The sequence below is a fragment of the Embiotoca jacksoni genome, unplaced genomic scaffold (assembly GCF_022577435.1).
Source record: "Embiotoca jacksoni isolate LCO1_2020_lvr unplaced genomic scaffold, fEmbJac1.0.p SCAF_131, whole genome shotgun sequence".
NCBI classification, from domain to species: Eukaryota; Metazoa; Chordata; class Actinopteri; family Embiotocidae; genus Embiotoca; species Embiotoca jacksoni.
The window spans coordinates 200,097-217,723 of NW_027185265.1; the positions used below are offsets into that span (position 1 = coordinate 200,097).

The 17,627-nt window shown below is 39.6% G+C and overlaps 1 protein-coding gene across 1 annotated transcript; it reads right to left on the reverse strand.

The window, feature by feature from the left end:
• Positions 1 to 6,882: 6,882 nt before the first annotated feature.
• Positions 6,883 to 16,538, reverse strand: anxa4 (annexin A4). The gene is made up of 13 exons (XM_069147170.1): positions 16,317 to 16,538; positions 15,062 to 15,111; positions 13,241 to 13,328; positions 12,486 to 12,580; positions 11,515 to 11,628; positions 10,666 to 10,756; positions 9,584 to 9,663; positions 9,154 to 9,210; positions 8,977 to 9,070; positions 8,610 to 8,705; positions 7,672 to 7,730; positions 7,352 to 7,474; positions 6,883 to 7,084 (listed from the first exon to the last, which is right to left on the reverse strand). Exons 2-13 carry the CDS (start codon positions 15,068 to 15,070, stop codon positions 7,028 to 7,030), a joined length of 963 nt encoding a protein of 320 aa, XP_069003271.1. The 5' UTR covers positions 15,071 to 15,111; positions 16,317 to 16,538; the 3' UTR covers positions 6,883 to 7,027.
• Between the last annotated feature and the right edge of the window lie 1,089 nt (positions 16,539 to 17,627).

Genomic DNA, 17,627 nt, shown 5'->3' on the forward strand with positions numbered 1-17,627 from the left:
AGTCATCCAGCTTGAATACTGTCAGTCATCCAGTTTGAATACTGTCAGTCATCAAGTTTGAATACTGTCAGTCATCCCGTCTGAATACTGTCAGTCATCCAGTTTGAATACTGTCAGTCATCCAGTTTGAATAGTCAGTCATCCAGTTTGAATACTGTCAGTCATCCAGTTTGAATACTGTCAGTCATCCAGTCTGAATACTGTCAGTCATCCAGTTTGAATAGTCAGTCATCCAGTTTGAATAGTCAGTCATCCAGTCTGAATACTGTCAGTCATCCAGTTTGAATACTGTCAGTCATCCAGTTTGAATAGTCGGTCATCCAGTTTGAATAGTCAGTCATCCAGTCTGAATACTGTCAGTCATCCAGTTTGAATACTGTCAGTCATCCAGTTTGAATAGTCGGTCATCCAGTTTGAATACTGTCAGTCATCCAGTCTGAATACTGTCAGTCATCCAGTTTGAATAGTCGGTCATCCAGTTTGAATACTGTCAGTCATCCAGTCTGAATACTGTCAGTCATCCAGTCTGAATACTGTCAGTCATCCAGTCTGAATACTGTCAGTCATCCCGTCTGAATACTGTCAGTCATCCCGTCTGAATACTGTCAGTCATCCAGTTTGAATACTGTCAGTCATCCAGTTTGAATAGTCAGTCATCCAGTTTGAATACTGTCAGTCATCCAGTTTGAATACTGTCAGTCATCCAGTTTGAATGGTGTCAGTCATCAAGTTTGAATACTGTCAGTCATCAAGTTTGAATAGTCAGTCATCCAGTTTGAATACTGTCAGTCATCCAGTTTGAATACTGTCAGTCATCCAGTTTGAATAGTCAGTCATCCAGTTTGAATACTGTCAGTCATCCAGTTTGAATACTGTCAGTCATCCAGCTTGAATACTGTCAGTCATCCAGTTTGAATACTGTCAGTCATCAAGTTTGAATACTGTCAGTCATCCCGTCTGAATACTGTCAGTCATCCAGTTTGAATACTGTCAGTCATCCAGTTTGAATAGTCAGTCATCCAGTTTGAATACTGTCAGTCATCCAGTTTGAATACTGTCAGTCATCCAGTCTGAATACTGTCAGTCATCCAGTTTGAATAGTCAGTCATCCAGTTTGAATAGTCAGTCATCCAGTCTGAATACTGTCAGTCATCCAGTTTGAATACTGTCAGTCATCCAGTTTGAATAGTCGGTCATCCAGTTTGAATACTGTCAGTCATCCAGTCTGAATACTGTCAGTCATCCAGTTTGAATAGTCGGTCATCCAGTTTGAATACTGTCAGTCATCCAGTCTGAATACTGTCAGTCATCCAGTTTGAATACTGTCAGTCATCCCGTCTGAATACTGTCAGTCATCCAGTTTGAATACTGTCAGTCATCCAGTTTGAATAGTCAGTCATCCCGTCTGAATACTGTCAGTCATCCCGTCTGAATACTGTCAGTCATCCAGTTTGAATACTGTCAGTCATCCAGTTTGAATAGTCAGTCATCCAGTTTGAATACTGTCAGTCATCCCGTCTGAATACTGTCAGTCATCCCGTCTGAATACTGTCAGTCATTTTTTTCTACAGTTCTTGTGTTTTTGAGCACTGGTTGTTCGGCTTTGTCTCCACGTCTGAAAAATGATTGCCTTTCATGAAGACCACTTCTGACCAGACCTCTCTAGAGTGTCGATGGGTGCACCAGGGTTCCACTGATTTCTGCCACTTTTAAACAGAGGGCACTGCTGGACTTCTTCCAAATTCAAAGGGAAACTTGATTTTTCTTTCATCTGCTGCACTCAGTTTCCTTGGCTAACCACAGCATTTTAGGTCCTCAGCCTTATCGGTATCCTGTGCAGAAGAGCCAGGATGGTACATCCAGAAACATCAGTCTGCTGCAGAACTTCTGCCTGTGATAGACCTTGCTAATACAGGATGACCAACTTGTCTTAATGCTATGCATACTCTTGCCTTAACATTTTTTTACATAAGACTCATTTCTTCAGCAGCTTAATCTTTTGCGTTTGGCTGCCCCTCCCCCAGGTTTATCTACCGCAAACAATTAATCTTGTTTCAGCCTGCAAATTCCTTAAGTATTTCATTTTGAAAATGTTTTGTAACTTTTTTATTTTAACAAAGTATAAATGACTTACAGAAACATACAAAATAATTGTTTAGAAAATCTAATATTTCTTCCCAACACAGTGTATGTATAACAGACTAACATGTTTTTGTAAAACACACGCATCAAACTGCATAAAACTCTTTTACAGGACTGTATTTTTCAAATAGAGCGATAAATACATTTGTTTTTGCTTCCTTCTTTATGATAGATTTGTTTGTATTTAAAACATGTTTACCATTATCCATAATTGGAATATTAATTTTGAAGTTTGTTTGCCATGTTTATATCTCCCACATAAGTAGTTGCACAGTCTGGTTTTATTACAAAAGTCTACATATAGGCCCCTGGATTATAAAGTCAAACCATCTAGCACAACAGAGCTCTGGCACACAAAGCTATTAGCTTCTAACAATTTTCAGAATGCCTCCATGTGCATTTATCTTTTTTTTTTTTAAAAAGGGGAGAGGATGTCAGAAAAATGTTACGCATATGCTGAAAATAAATCCCCCATTACATAATATGAGCCCCAACAATGTTGCATGTGTTACATGCAAATGGAAAACCATGAAATTCATAAATTCTCAATGACATTTGAAGGACCACCGTGTGGAAGTTATAGGTATTAATATTTTAACCACGTTTCAGAGGAAACATTAGCCTGGTCAGCCTATTGTTTTTTTCTTTTATTTTCCATTCAGTAATTGTGTTTTGTCTTTAGAAAAATTAAGAACATGTTACCAGGACATATACTGTATACTAAAAGATGCATTCAAAAAATTTATTTGGAAAAAAACATCCATAACTTACCTGTGTTGGTGTTTCTCAATATGAGTTGCGTGTATTAGAGGAATGAGGAGCGGAACTTCCTCATGTGTCTCTGCAGAGTGAGCGAGCTGAAGCTGCTGCTGTTTTAAAAAGACACAGAGAGAGAGAGACCAAGGGAGAGAGAGACGTCTGAGGAAATTGACAGTAAGTCCAATAAGATGGCAGAGACCCAAAAAGATTGATGTCTGGGTTGGACTTGCCAATGACATTTGTTCTTGAACTGATTAGTTAGTAGTTAGGACAGAGGTCTTGGGATGATAACGATAGTTATTGATCCGTTCATGGGTATGTGTAGAACTCAGTCTGGCAGGAGTTTGATTCATTGTTTGCTTACTGTACATGTTTCTTTATACTGATGCATTGACAGCAGCCTCCTGATTTAACACAGTTTTAAAGTGCTGTTGGTGCATTATTTTCAGAAATTGTGAAATGAATGCAGTTGATGAAAATATACATTTCAATTGTTTTGTTTTGGAATCAGCTTTGCCATTTGAAGAACTAGAAGGGAACTCAGAGAGTCCAGACCTCCAACTAGGCCAATAGTTCGTTCTCCTATGATTAAATTTTGCAAACACATATATATCTACAAATTTGGCAATGTTAAAATTGTTTCAGTTCCACGTCTCTCCAGCGAAAACACTGTCCACGAGTGCTCCATAAAGACTGCTTGCTGTATTCATTTTGAGCAGGTGCATATGTATTCCACAAAAATACTGAGTAGAGTTATTGTATTTGTAGTTTGGCCTGTTTGATCATGATTGAACTTTACTACCATCTACTGGACTTTAAGATGCATGGCCTGTCGTAGGCCAAATGCCTCAATTTATTAAGGTGACCAAAGAACAATTTCATGATTGTTGTCAGAATTTTTCCTTCAATGTTTCTACCTGCTAATCATACGTTTAATTCAATTGTTTTAGCTCAGTAAAAGCTAGGAAGTTCATAATGTACAGTACATACCACTAACAGTATATTTTCAGTAGAAATAATAACTAACAATAACTGAAAATAATTACAAAATTACCTTCTCATTAGATGGAGACCGAATGATTTAGGTCAGACAGCAGTTATACCTCAGCTGTTTCTCACATTTCTTCAGGATTTTAATGGAATTCACCCAAAACAGCACAAATCTGCTATTTTAGTTTTGCAGCAGTGAAATTGAACTGGAAATTTGGAAGCCACAGATGAAAAAATCCTCAGGGACAGTAATACCAATTCTGGCTGCTTTGAGAGAAGATCTGTTAAAATGTTAGAAGAAATCTAACATTTTAATTAAATGTAATTTTCCAGAACATAAAACTTTACTTTAACTAAGTATACTGTACATCTATGAAACTGTATCTTTAGACTCTCAATCAGTCTTTGAGATGCTCAAACCTCTGTGGTCAGCTGTGAAGCAGCTCTGCTGCAGACTGTTTGCCCAAATCCTCAGGGGCAATGCAGGTTTCCTTTGTTCACTGTGATACTCAGATTATTTGAAATCAGTCTACGCAGGGATTCACAGGCTTTTTGTGATTGTTTTGATTTAAAAAAAAAAAAAAAAAAAAAAAAAAAAAAAAAAGCTTCATTGTGTACCAGCTTGTCTCAAAAGTTTTGTGATTTTTAAGAGATTTAAAAAAAAATTTTTTTTAAAGAAAGTCGTGCAATTACTTGCTATAAGAATAATGCAGTAGACATCACAGAAATATTTCAAATCTTTTCAAAGTATTTTCTGAATTTAAAGAGAAATGAGTTCAAAGTTGCAAAAATGTAAAAAGAAATGTAACTTTACAAAACAGCTTTTTAAATATTAATTCAAGACAATATATGGACAAAAACAAAGTGCAGTCTCTAATGAATAGAAGTGTGTATGAAACTAATATAATACATAGCTAACCCCTATGATAAGACCATATTTCTCAAACAAATCCCATGCCGACCATTTTTTTAAAGTTTCCCATCAGCTAACGTGTGGTTTGTTTTGATGGTGAGGGGAGAGTTTGAAGAACCTTGTTGACGGTAAATGAGGAGTTATTTTTGTTGATGAAGCAAGGTTTGTTTGGAAAGGCTTGGTTTGTGCTATAATACCGTCAGCATAGCTTCTATTGAGGACATTTGTTGCGGAAATATCATGGGAATCTTACGAAATTGCAAGCTCGTGCAAATATTGCGGAGATTGCTACACTTTGTGTTTAGCATTGGGACCGCAAGATCGGGATTTCCAGAAGGGACCCGCACATTTCTTGAGTATATTCACCACTGAAGTCAAATATAAACACAACAAATAGCGGCTTAAAGCAGCTCCTGCAATGTTGTTATCATAAGCAGAGCAGACAGAAAGCCAACGGCATTGCATCATATAAGTGCCGAGTGTTTTTTGTTGCAACATATAGTGGGGAAAAATGTTTGTGAACCATTTGGACTTACCTGGTTTTCAGCATTAAACTAAAATGTGATTGAACACGTGTTATTGAACACTCATTAACATTCAATGTTGGTGTAAAAACTAAGTGATTAAACTTCCTTTGGCAGCAATAACCTTATAAGAGAACCTTATAACAATAACAAATTGTCATTTACACCAACAGTTCTTCTCTTTATCGCTATGCTCTCCTTTTCTCTCTCTGCTCTCCTCTCACCCCAACCCATCGAGGCAGATGGCCGTCCACCTCTGAGCCCGGTTCTGTTAACAGATGCTCCGCCCACCTCTGAGCCCGGTTCTGTTAACAGATGCTCCGCCCACCTCTGAGTCTGGTTGTTAACAGATGCTCCGCCCACCTCTGATCCTGGTTCTGTCGGAGGTTTCTTCCTGTTAAAGGGAGTTTTTCTTCCCTCTGTTGGAGGTTTTTCTCCCTTAAAGAGGAGTTTTTTCCCTCCTAGATTATGTGGGAATTGTTGAATTGATGAATTGTTGAATTGTTGAATTGATGAATTGTTGAATTGTTGAATTGTTGAATTGTTGGTTTCTCTGTATAATATTGTAAAGTTCTGCTGAGGACTTTAATGTGTTAAGTGCCATGAAATAACCTCTGTTGTGATTTTGGCGCTATATAAATAAAATAAAATTGAATTGAATTAACCTCAAACAAGGGTTTCCGGCAACTGCACATCAGACCTGCACAACGTTCAGGAAGAATTCTGGACTATTTATTCTCATAGAACTGCTTTAGATCAGCTCGATTTTTAGGTCGTCTTGTGTGATCAGCTCTCTTGAGGTCAGTGTGCAGCATCTCTGAGCTCAGACTTTCCATGATCTCAATCACAAGTGTTTAGGTGTTTCAAATTTCTCATGCTGGTGCGGGCGTAATCCTTGTTCTATGTCTATTTACCTCTTGAACATAAATATGTGAATATATTTCACCAAATCAGAATTTCTATTTTTTTTTTTTTTTTTAATTAGCGGAGTTAGTTTGTAAATGGAGCAAGCAGTCATGTTGTCCAAAGACCATAGAAGAACATTCTGTATATAGGTTTTTACTTTTGTGCAGATAAATCGTGTTTTTATAACTCAAACATACAAAGGATGCCACAAGATAGTTCACCACTGCCACACACCAACTTCATGAAGATTCGTTTTGTTTCCACCTAGCGGTCACCTTGAGTACAACCACTGCACATCATTTCCCAGGCTTATTGCTCTGAGATGGAGCTGTAACTTTGTATGAGCTATGTGATACCCTCTTTAACTTGATTACAGCACACTTTACTGCCTCCCAAATCACGCTAGCATCCTGTTAATGTAATTGAGTCAAATGATACAGGGCTGACTCAACAAATGAGGAACGGCTACCAATTAAACAAATGGACTGGATAGTGATGAAAATGTTGCACTGTAACAAAAGTGGGAGTTGGAGGCCAATAACATCCATCTTTGATGTTTTTAAAGATGGGAGAGATAGATATACCTCCCTCTCTAATACCATTAATTAATCCTTAATACAGGATCAATAACAAAAACGCAGACATGTGTAAAAGGTCACTGGTCTTTGGTTTAATTAGTATTACAAACAGTAAAACAAGGCACTGTGTCATTCAGTAAAATGTGAAGAAGAAAATGTACGATAATGTGGTTTTCAGAATAAAGATACAGCTGTATTTTGCTCTGATATTTCTTCTATTCGCCTCCACAGAGCTCCAGCAGGATTTTGCGGTAGTCACCGGATGTATCTCCCTAAACAGTGAGAGAAAGATCTGTGAGACTTCAAAGAAGTGGTGTTGGGAATTACTGCAAACTAATAAACACTGTGATATCTTTTTATTCAGATCCAAGAATTTAAAAAAAAGTTATTACTCATATGCGTAGGATTTGAGCAATAATTTGTCTCATCACGGTTTAAAACTACACCGGGACATCACATAACATTGTTACTTTATCACAGCCGATGCAAAGTTTTTGCTGACAGCAGTGTTTCCCTGCCCTTTGTCTTTAGTGCCTCACCTTGATAAAGGAGTAGAGAGTCTTTCCGTACATCTTCAGGAACTGCGCCTTAATGTCCAGCATGTCAATCTCCGCCCTGGAGACCATGATTCTGATGAGGACACTATCTGTGGTGCCCAGGCCCTGACAAGGAAGAAAGACAGAAGAAAAACTGTATTCATACTGCGCCCAGAAAGGCCCAGGCTGAGATTCAAACCTGGAACCATCTTGTTGTGAGGTAACAGTGCTAACCACTGCACCACTGTGCCGCCCCACATATACACTATATGTTCACAAAATAAAGTTTAGTGGCGACACAAAAATGAAGATAAAGTATTCACCTTCATTGATTTGTATAATCGTTCTGCAAAGAACGCTGGCTTGTTCCTCATGCATTTCACTGCAAAACAGAAAACAAACAGACAATTAATTTTAAACGTGAGACCATCTTATAAAAGACCACAGTTAAATCACAAACTTCACTAAGAAAGTGTGAACAAAAGTACCAGCTTCACAGCATTAATATTTTACAGCAAGTCTGCTGTGGCTAAAAGTCGACCTGCAGTTCCTCAAATTTGGGATTTTGGTGACATCTTTAGTGCCAGGGAGTCACTGCAGGGAATTTCGGCACTAAACTTCAGCCAGACTTGGTAAACCTGTTGGAGCCATAATGCAGTTTTTGTTTGTTTTGTTTTATGTTTATGTAATGCACAGGTAGTAATATGTATACACATGCCGTTTTTGTGTTTGGACACAGGGTGGCACTTTAGCGCAGGAATTGTATTTACTGTAACACTGAGTGTGTGAATGGGGGAAGCAAACAATTTCTTGACCATGTGTGTGGCAGCGTGGCAGCGTGCCAGTATTTTGTGCATCCTGCAGAATGGAAACTGTGATTGCTGAATGGAAATCTACCTGTGATGATGTATGGACTAAGTCCTTTTTCTACCTGTGCTAAGGTGAGCATGTACACTGACTGACAATAAATGGGTCACCGCAGTCAAAGAGTACTTTGTATTGGACGTTAGTTTATTGTTTGCCTAGAACACGCATCCAGATAAGGTCTCCCTTTTCACCCCTCGTTGGCAGCTAAATGTATGCGATGTTATTGGAAAGATGCTACAAAACCTGCAGCAAGTACTGCAAAGTCTGTTTACTTTTATTTTCTTACAATAAAATTGGAGTTTCTGTGGGTTCGAACTAATTTGAACTTGAGTGTTAATGGCAGGGTTGAATCTATATAAATTGGCATGAAGAACATGTGAGTGAAGAGACAGACCTATGGCCAGAAAGACGTCCTCCAGACAGCCAGACATCTCGCTCTTGATGCTGTCCTCAATGGCTTTTCCAGAAATCTTCTGATACTCCTCGAACACTGGAGGAAGTAACAGCGTGATTAATGGGGGAAGTAGAATGTGGATGGGAAAGCTGTGGTGTCACTTATACAAGGATTGTGTGATTCAAGGAGAGTCCGTGTCTGCTCATAAAACTGCTGCAAGGGGGCAGTAAAAGCCCCACAGTGTAGTCCTTGCCTTCTGTGGCCAATTTAAGGAAATAAAGAGGGCGTATAATCACATGACACAAAACACAATGATTTCAAGTCTTCTTACTTTGACATGATCAGGTTGAATAAGCTGTAAAAATACCTCGCAGCAGATGGTTTGGATTCCTCACACAAAGCACGGTGAGGAACTTCACCTCGTCTGTGCCCCAACGAGCCTCACCAGCCTCATAGATTTCCTACAATCACAAATATTAAAGAAAAATAACACAGGGAGTCAAACGTTGAACCAACTAATTCATCTCAAGACCTGAACCTTTACCTTGGCATCTTGAACGGCCTGGGCCTCGTCCACTCTGTCACTTTCATCCCGTCCAGCCTGCATTGCAGAGGAAACAGAGGCTTAAGAAAAAACAAGTGTAGGGTTGAACAACATTTGAAAAAAAAAAACAACCAGAAACAATAAAATAACTGGTATTTTTACTGTGCAGAAGTGACTGATTCTTCCTCTTCCCTGAAGAAACAATTGAAACTTCCTCCTGACATTTTACAATTTACTTCATTTCTAAACTGATCTCAAGTAATGCTGAAATTTTCTGGCAAACACCAGGAAGCTAACACTTGTACTGTATTTTATAAAGCTTTATTTTGTTCTATTTGACAACATGCTTTTCTCTCAATTATAAGAGCAGTCCATTAAAACATTCTTATCAGCTCAAGCTGTGAGAGTTTGTTGGTCGGTGTTTGCTCACCGTGAGTAAAGAGACCAAAACCCTTTGAAACATCCCAGATGTATCTCCACACACATCATCCTCCAGGTCCTTGTCATTTTCTGCCATGAAAGATGGGGAAATGACATTAAAACATAAAATCATGACACTGGGGCAAAAAAGTAGCCAGCCAACCTATACTACGTATGGCTATGGTTAAAAGGGAATACATACACTGGCTTATAAAGTTTTAATGTCTGGTGCTGTTAGCAAAATGTTGTCTGCTTCAATATCCAACGTGCAGCCTTTTTGTACATCAGATGAACAGAAGATCGATATCCACTCTTCTTTAAGCTGTTTTAGTTCTCACAAACTCCTGAGAACGATTTGTATCTATATGTTCAACTACTCACTGAGTAAATACTTCTGTGCACCCTTTAGTGTTAGCCTGTGAACGTACAGTGTGGTTAAAAAGAGATTCTCAGAGTCAGCCATACAGTAGGTCCCTCAGAAAGGGGTTTAAAACCTCAGTAGATTCTCTGATTTCAGAGCTGTGAGCAACCACTTGCACAGAAAACAGCCGTGTAATTCAATTTTAAAATCAAAAATATTGTTTATTGTGGGTTATAATGAGCTATAATTCAAGCTTTCTATAAGATTTATAAAGATAATGAGGTTACAAGGGCAAAGTTTAACAACTGAGTAAGGTTCTATGAATATTAATTGTGTTGTGATTTAAATTCTAAATCTATGCTGTATAATCTGTACAAAGCATGTAAGCAATGCCACAAAGCATTACATCATAGCAATTGCCTTATAGGTGCTGAACAAAAGCCATTGAAAACCACTTTTAAAAACACTTGCCAACTGCTGTCATTGCAACCACAGAGGAATAAACAAGAAAACAACAAACTGCCACATGGAGAGCAACAATGGTTTTCATGAATAATTTACGGAATCCACTGTTTTCTAATAATGGACATCATTCCATCTCCAAACAAGAACAAAGGCTTTGTCACTGGTGCACATATCAGATATCATACGCGAGCCATAGGCACCAACGGACACTGAGATATATAATGAGCTGATGTCAGAAGTTCTGTTCATCGAAGTGACACAGTTACCTTTTTTGTAGAATGCATTGATGGTTTTTATTTCAGCATTTGACCTTGAGGCGAGAATATCAATGAGACAAGCCTCTTCGGTTCCAGCTCCCTGTGAAGCAACAGTATCCCATTAGCCATAAGTTGATTCAAGGCAAAAGTGGCCTGAAATATATATTCTCTATATTTTTGTTGTTGTCCACAAATCACATAAAAGAACTAAAGTCAACAATGCTTTACTTTGTCTCCCATTACTCTTCAATTTCCCCCAGCCATTCTGAAGCTTTCAGCATCAAGCAAATTCCCTCCTGCATGTAATGAAGTAACTAATGACAAATTTTTTTTTTAAAGCTAAATAATTTCCCCAAACCACCGGGCAGTGTTGTGTTTGTCAAAGTTGATTTATTTATTGGCTGATATTGGCTAATCACAGATATATCAGTATTGGTGTATATGCTATCCTATATTCAAACTTTTTTACTGACCATAATGCAGAAAAAAACGTTTTAGGTAATTTAGAAATTGTTCTATTTGTGTGCATTTCTCAAAGGTATTTATAATTATTAAATTCCCAGTCATTTTGGACAATAAACTTTATCATTAAACTGTAAAATACCCTGCTTGTATTACATATCTTTGTCACCCATTTTTAATAACCACATTTTGGTCAATATATTGATATTGTAATTTTTTTATTCCTTAATATTCGTATTGGCCCCAAAACTCCAGTATCAGTTACTCAAACAGGAGTAAACAGTTGCACACCTGCAGATCGCGCTCATTGTTGGCTTTGGTGTTTTGGTGTGATTTGAGGACAGTATCAGCAGCTGTATCCTCTAAATACACAACAAGTGAAGGAGGAACTCCGACCTTTATTGCATTCCGCAGCTCGTAGGCATCGTACACAGGTGCCAGCATCAGCAGACCCAGAACGACACTCTTGAAGTTCCCACTCAGCTCTGAGGACAGATCATCAGCCAGGTCCTGCGGGAGTGATTAACAGGGAAACAGTCATTCACCGTACTTTAATAAATCACTAAGAAGGGAATCAGTAAGGAAAGCTTTAACATTAAATTAAAATGGCTTCAGATTTTTTTTTTGTAGCCAGCATGACTTGACTTCACCCACTCCAGCAGCACCCGGGTCTCCACTAGAGGGTGTGGTGTCTGGAAACAGAGGAGCTGCTCCACACAGCTCGAAGATGTGACCACATGTGGGTGTCGCCGTGTGCATCATGACTCACTCTTTCTGCCTGCGAGGATTCCACTCACAAGCTTTCCTTTCCCTGTAGCTCCCTCAATGAACTTATTGATCTCTTACCGGACACTGTGCGGAGCTGCTTATTACCTCATTATGTCAATACAATAAAGATTCCAGGCTTCTCTTTGGGTTAATATATTGATCCTTAAAACCTTGAAACAAACAAGCGGAAAGTGGGCAACATAACTCTGTGGGTTCAGTGTATGTTTATTTTATGGAGTGGAATCTTCCTCTTTCCAACACATTACAAAGCCCTCTCTATCTCTTTCTTTATTTACAAATGGTATTATTTCTGCTTTACAGTTAATGGTTAACTTGCACTTTATCACCACTGTGTTAGTCCAGCAAAACCCCACCTAAAGAGAAAAAATGATGACAGTACACAGTGGAAAAGGAGTTCAGAGATGACACATTCACTGGTGCTGCCAGCACTTTCTGTAAAAGCTGCTGTTCAGTTTCCTCTTGTAGTCCAGCAGTCGTTTAACTGCTTTTCTCATGTTTATTGATTATGAAATTCACCTTTTCCCTCATAAATAGACTGTGTTTGCTGCCTTCAAGCACTGCTCAGTCAAAGCTCTCACCTTCCCCACTGTTTGCTTGTAGGCCTCTTTAATGCGCTGCCTCTGGGCAATAGTGCGATGCGCTAGGACCTCGAGGACAGCTGCCTCATCAGTGCCTGAAAGAAATATTTAAATAGTTAATTGTAGAACTGTCAATCCTAATTAAAATGATCATATATTCCTATTGTTTTAATTCAATCTAAGAACAACATTTCAGATGAATGTGTGGGAGTTCAAATCAGGCGTCAATGCTGCAACTCTGGATTTGTTTGCAGCCGTTGGCATAGAAACCATGTGTTTACAATGGAGCACAAACTGGAGTCAGGGGAAGATGATTAGACAAGTAAACCCTAACAGCATCAACATTCCCCGCCATGAATGTACTGACAGAGAGAAAAACGGTATTGTTGCACACTCCTGAATGTTTTACTGGAAAGTACATCTCTGAGCGGGACATACCTGCCAACATGGCTTCATAATGAGATTAGTTCACTACTACTTCATGCATGATTAGCATAGTCAAGATTAATTTCCCCTCCATATCAAGAGAGGAGAGGAAGCTTTATAACACAATATGTAAGGTGAGGCAAAGTACAAGTTTGCAGAATGATTGGGAGAAACCTAAAGCTGCCATGACGACGCGAGTACTGAAATTAGTTTTCAAACTTTCCCATAGCAAACGGGAGAGACTGGATATTCTTTTTCCACAGAGGCCGAAACATAATGACACTGTCCAATATATGTTCAGCTAATAATGGTTTCTGGATGTCACTCACCAGCTCCCTTCATGGCACCTCTAAGCTTCTGGGCATCTGCGTCTGCATTGAAGCCAGATGCCTCAGTCACTGTTCCACGGTTCCCGACCTGGTCAGAAAAGACAATATCACAACCATTTAACAATTAAACACAAACAAAACGAGCAGACACAAAGCTTAAAGTCCCCCTCCGCTCCAACATGTGTTCTGCTCGTTGTTACTTCACTTGGATTTTTGACCTTCAGAACTTAGCATTTTCTGTGCACTTATACCATTAAAACAGATTTGCATATTACAGATTCTGGATTTTTGTAATGAGTAGGAAAAAGATGTGCTTTAAAAATTTTTTTAACAGCTTACTTAACTTTTCAGTTATGCAAATCATCAAATAAATTATTGTTCAAACCAGAGTATATCTGAAAACATCTGGAGGGGACATTTAAAACCTAAATTACATGATTTTAGATGTAGGATAAGGCAAGCATGATACACAGCACTGTTATTCCACTATTCGAGAGTCACAAACACATTTATATTCTACTTTTAAAATGCAGGATAAAGTTTAGTAGCTGTGCAAACTCTTTTTGAGACATTCACCTTTACTAGGAGAATAAATTAGAAAAGCAGAGGCAATAAATAAATGTATACGGACCACAAAATCTGACCATATTTGTTTATGTTTAGAATAAAAAGAACATAAAAGCTGATCTAAGACTTATTTATTTCAATGAGTGGTTGCAAAAGCAATAGAATATTAAAACTGCAAGCAGTGATGTACGGGCCCTTGCACCCCCATGCGCCGTCTCCCCGAAGCCGTCTCCCCGACGTGCGGTGCGCGAGGGACCGCGTATCCCCACTTAAAGTTGCTATTTTGTCTCGTTTCCTGTCTCCAGCAGGGGGCGCTGGCGTGCCGTTTGGCCACACCCGCTCGCAAAACACATATCAGATGTATCTCACCACGCCGGATGTATGTGACACGTTTCGTGAGGTTTCAAGCATCCCTTGACCTTAAACATCAACTTCCTGTGTCACGGCGAGACATCCAACTTTGCCACATCGTCACGGCGACGCCCATTGACAAAGTCGAACGAATGTCTCAATACATCATCAACTACATGTTTAGGTTATTGTGATCCGACTTTACGTTCATGGGATCAACCAGCTCGACGTAGAATGTGAAAGTATGAAAAGTGTCATTTCCAGTGGCCAACAGGGGGCGCTATGACTATGAGCGAATATTACCCCACAGGGGTCTTCAGGGCGGGGCTGTTATCATACCTGTGATGTTTGGAGAAGGTCGGTCCATGTACATAAGATTTAAAGCAACTTGTAGTTTCATGGCGAAACGCTCAAAATGGCCGCCTCTTTTTTGTGCGTCTCGGTGTGATACACGTGTCCACCGGATTTCGTGAATTTAGGTAAATGTGGCCGCCGGGGCATCTCTTTAGGGGGCGCTCTCGAGCCATTTGGCCACGCCCACTCGCGACTCCACTAGAATACTAAATTCTTCACCGGGAGACAAATGTGTTTCCACTTTCATGAGTTTTTGAATATGATAAAGATTCCAAAAAGGAAAATCACTTTACGGAAGAAGAAGAAGAAGAAGAAGAAGAAGAAGAAGAAGAAGAAGAAGAAGAAGAAGAAGAAGAAGAACATCTTTACGAAAAACAACAGGGCTTCACACCGATGCTCGGGTCCTAATTAAAACTCTAACATGTCATCATTGTGACATTAAGTTTTGCAGTGAGTCTATACTACTGATGCAAATACATGTAAATGTTGTGGTTTATGTGATGGTTGTTTCTGTGCACAGGTCAAAGAGCAGCAATGGTGGAAACTTACTGCTGCCATTGTAGAAGGAGTGTGGATTTCCAAACTGGAGGTCCAAAAAGCTACAACAGAACAGATACAAAAAATAGCCTGGGTGTCAATTGCATGAGGACCAGAGGCAGAAGAAAGGAGCCGCAGAAGCAGTAAACTGTTTCAGGTTTGAATGTGACCCTCGTTAACCTCTGATCAATATTGAATGCAGTCAATCATCTCAAAGAAGGTTTCCATCTTAGGCTTCACCTAAACAGGCTTCACCCCTAACAGGCTTCACCCCTAACAGGCTTCACCTAAACAGGCTTCACCCCGAACCGGCTTCACCCCTAACTGCAGGGATCAAGTTACCCACTGATGGAGTCATCAGAGATCTGTCAAAATCCACTCAGTCGAAAACATTTTGAGAAGCTCTGTTTAGTTTTACAAGCTGTATTGCTGCAGACAGCCTTCAACTAAACAGATGTTTGGAAATTGACAGGATTTCCCTCCATTTATGATCAGGCACATTAAAAGATTATACATTATCAATAATGTGACAAAAAACAGGACTTCAATCCTGCAATTTGACAGCTGACACGTATACTAATAATGGCCTGAACTGTGTGTGTAGGTCAACAGCCACGACTGGGTGGTTTGTGATGTAAATACAGAGCATATGATTCCTACACACACCTCTTTCAAAATCATGATGAATGAAAAAGACAAATTTGATCCTGTTGCTAAAACACAAATGGTGTAAATACAATGAAATTAACAGTTTGTTCAAATTCATACACCTATTTATACACTTGTAATGTTTGGAGTAGACAGTTACAGGAACCAAGAACCAAACTTTCATTAGTAATATATTATTAATAACACACAAAGGTTTTCTGCTATTAAGCCTTTAATTTTCAAATGCGATATTTGTATTTATGATTACAGCTCTTCATCTTCAACAGAAAGTGATAGAATCACAACTCTATAACGTGCGTGTTCACAGGAAATTGAGCAATACTACATAAAGGAGTTACAAGTCAAAAGAAAAGCATGACAAAAACAATAATTATAGTCAAAGTTATTATTACTGCTGAAATGTATTCATCATAGTCTTAAAAATCTGCACTATAATGTTCAGAGAAAAATGTCTTATGAAAAGAAATTGCGGAAGCAGATGGCATAAAGTTAGTGGTCACACCCTGCTGACAGCGCGGCAGCCGCCGAAGTCTGAGCTCTGCTTTCACAAAGTCACAGCAAAACATGTCCGATGCCTGACAGACGAAGTACAGCTCACCTGTCCCGAAGACAATCACTCAGCCTGGTGCCCGAAAACAAGGTAGAGCGTCCCTGTACCGGGAAATAAAGCTTATGACCTCAAAGCCGCTCGCAGCGTCCAGCCCACTCAGAAGTACATTTCTACAGGACCCTCCTTTCTACAGGAGTCAGTGCTGCGTTCAAGGAACGTTGGTGCAACCGGGAAAATATGTCCCATCTGTAAAAATACTTTTAGGATTATTTATGGCTATAAATTGACCATTTTCTTATGTTACACATTCGAAGAGAAGCAAATATTAAAATACATGTTTTGTTTTAATTTGCCGACTGGGCTAAATTGTCGTTCCTAAAAACGTGTTGTATTTTGATGTACAAACCCTAACCTAACCTAACCTAACCTACCTAACCTAACTAACCCTAATCTAACCTACCTAACCCTAACCTAACCTACCTAACCCTAACCTACCTAACCTAACCTACCTAACCTACCTAACCCAACCTAACCTACCTAACCTAACTAACCCTAACCTAACCTACCTAACCCTAACCTAACCTACATAACCCTAACCTACCTAACCTAACTAACCTTAACCTACCTAACTCTAACCTACCTAACCCAACCTAACCTACCTAACCTAACCTAACCCAACCTACCCAACATAACCTAACTAACCCTACCTAACCCAACCTAACCTTAACCTACCTAACCCTACCTAACCTACCTAACCCTACCTAACCTAACCTAACCTAACCTAACCTATCCTACCTAACCTAACCCTACCTAACCCTACCTAACCTAACCTACCTAACCTAACCTATCCTACCTAACCTAACCTAACCCTACCTAACCCACCTAACCTAACCCTACCTAACCTACCTAACCTACCTAACCCTACCTAACCTAACCTACCTAACCTATCCAACCTAACCTAACCCTACCTAACCTACCTAACCCTACCTAACCTAACCTATCCTATCCTACCTAACCTAACCCTACCTAACCTAACCTAACCTAACCTACCTAACCTACCTAACCTAACCCTTTATTTGGATGTAACTGCCGTGAAGGCAGCACTTCTGCTTCAGGTTCTTCTCAGAAACGCCTCAAATCAACAACCTACAATTAAACTGGGAATCAGGACATGATGCCGGTTTTCCAGTGTCACGTGAGAGCTGTGCAACATGACCTGAACGCCGCATTTGACAACGGACACGAGCGGGAGGGGAGGGGAGGGAGAGGGGAGGGAGAGGAGGAGGGGGAAGGGAGAAGGGGAGGGGAGGGAGAGGGGAGGGAGAGGAGGAGAGGGGAGGGAGAAGGGGAGGGGAGGGA

Excerpts from the sequence above, each read along its gene's own strand:
- anxa4 (XM_069147170.1), bottom strand. Across the intron at positions 8,706-8,976 it reads TCCAAACCATCTGCTGCGAG|TGTTCGAGGAGTATCAGAAG; the intron begins GTATTTTTACAG and ends TACTTCCTCCAG. Across the intron at positions 7,475-7,671 it reads GATTATACAAATCAATGAAG|GGCCTGGGCACCACAGATAG; the intron begins GTGAATACTTTA and ends CTTCCTTGTCAG.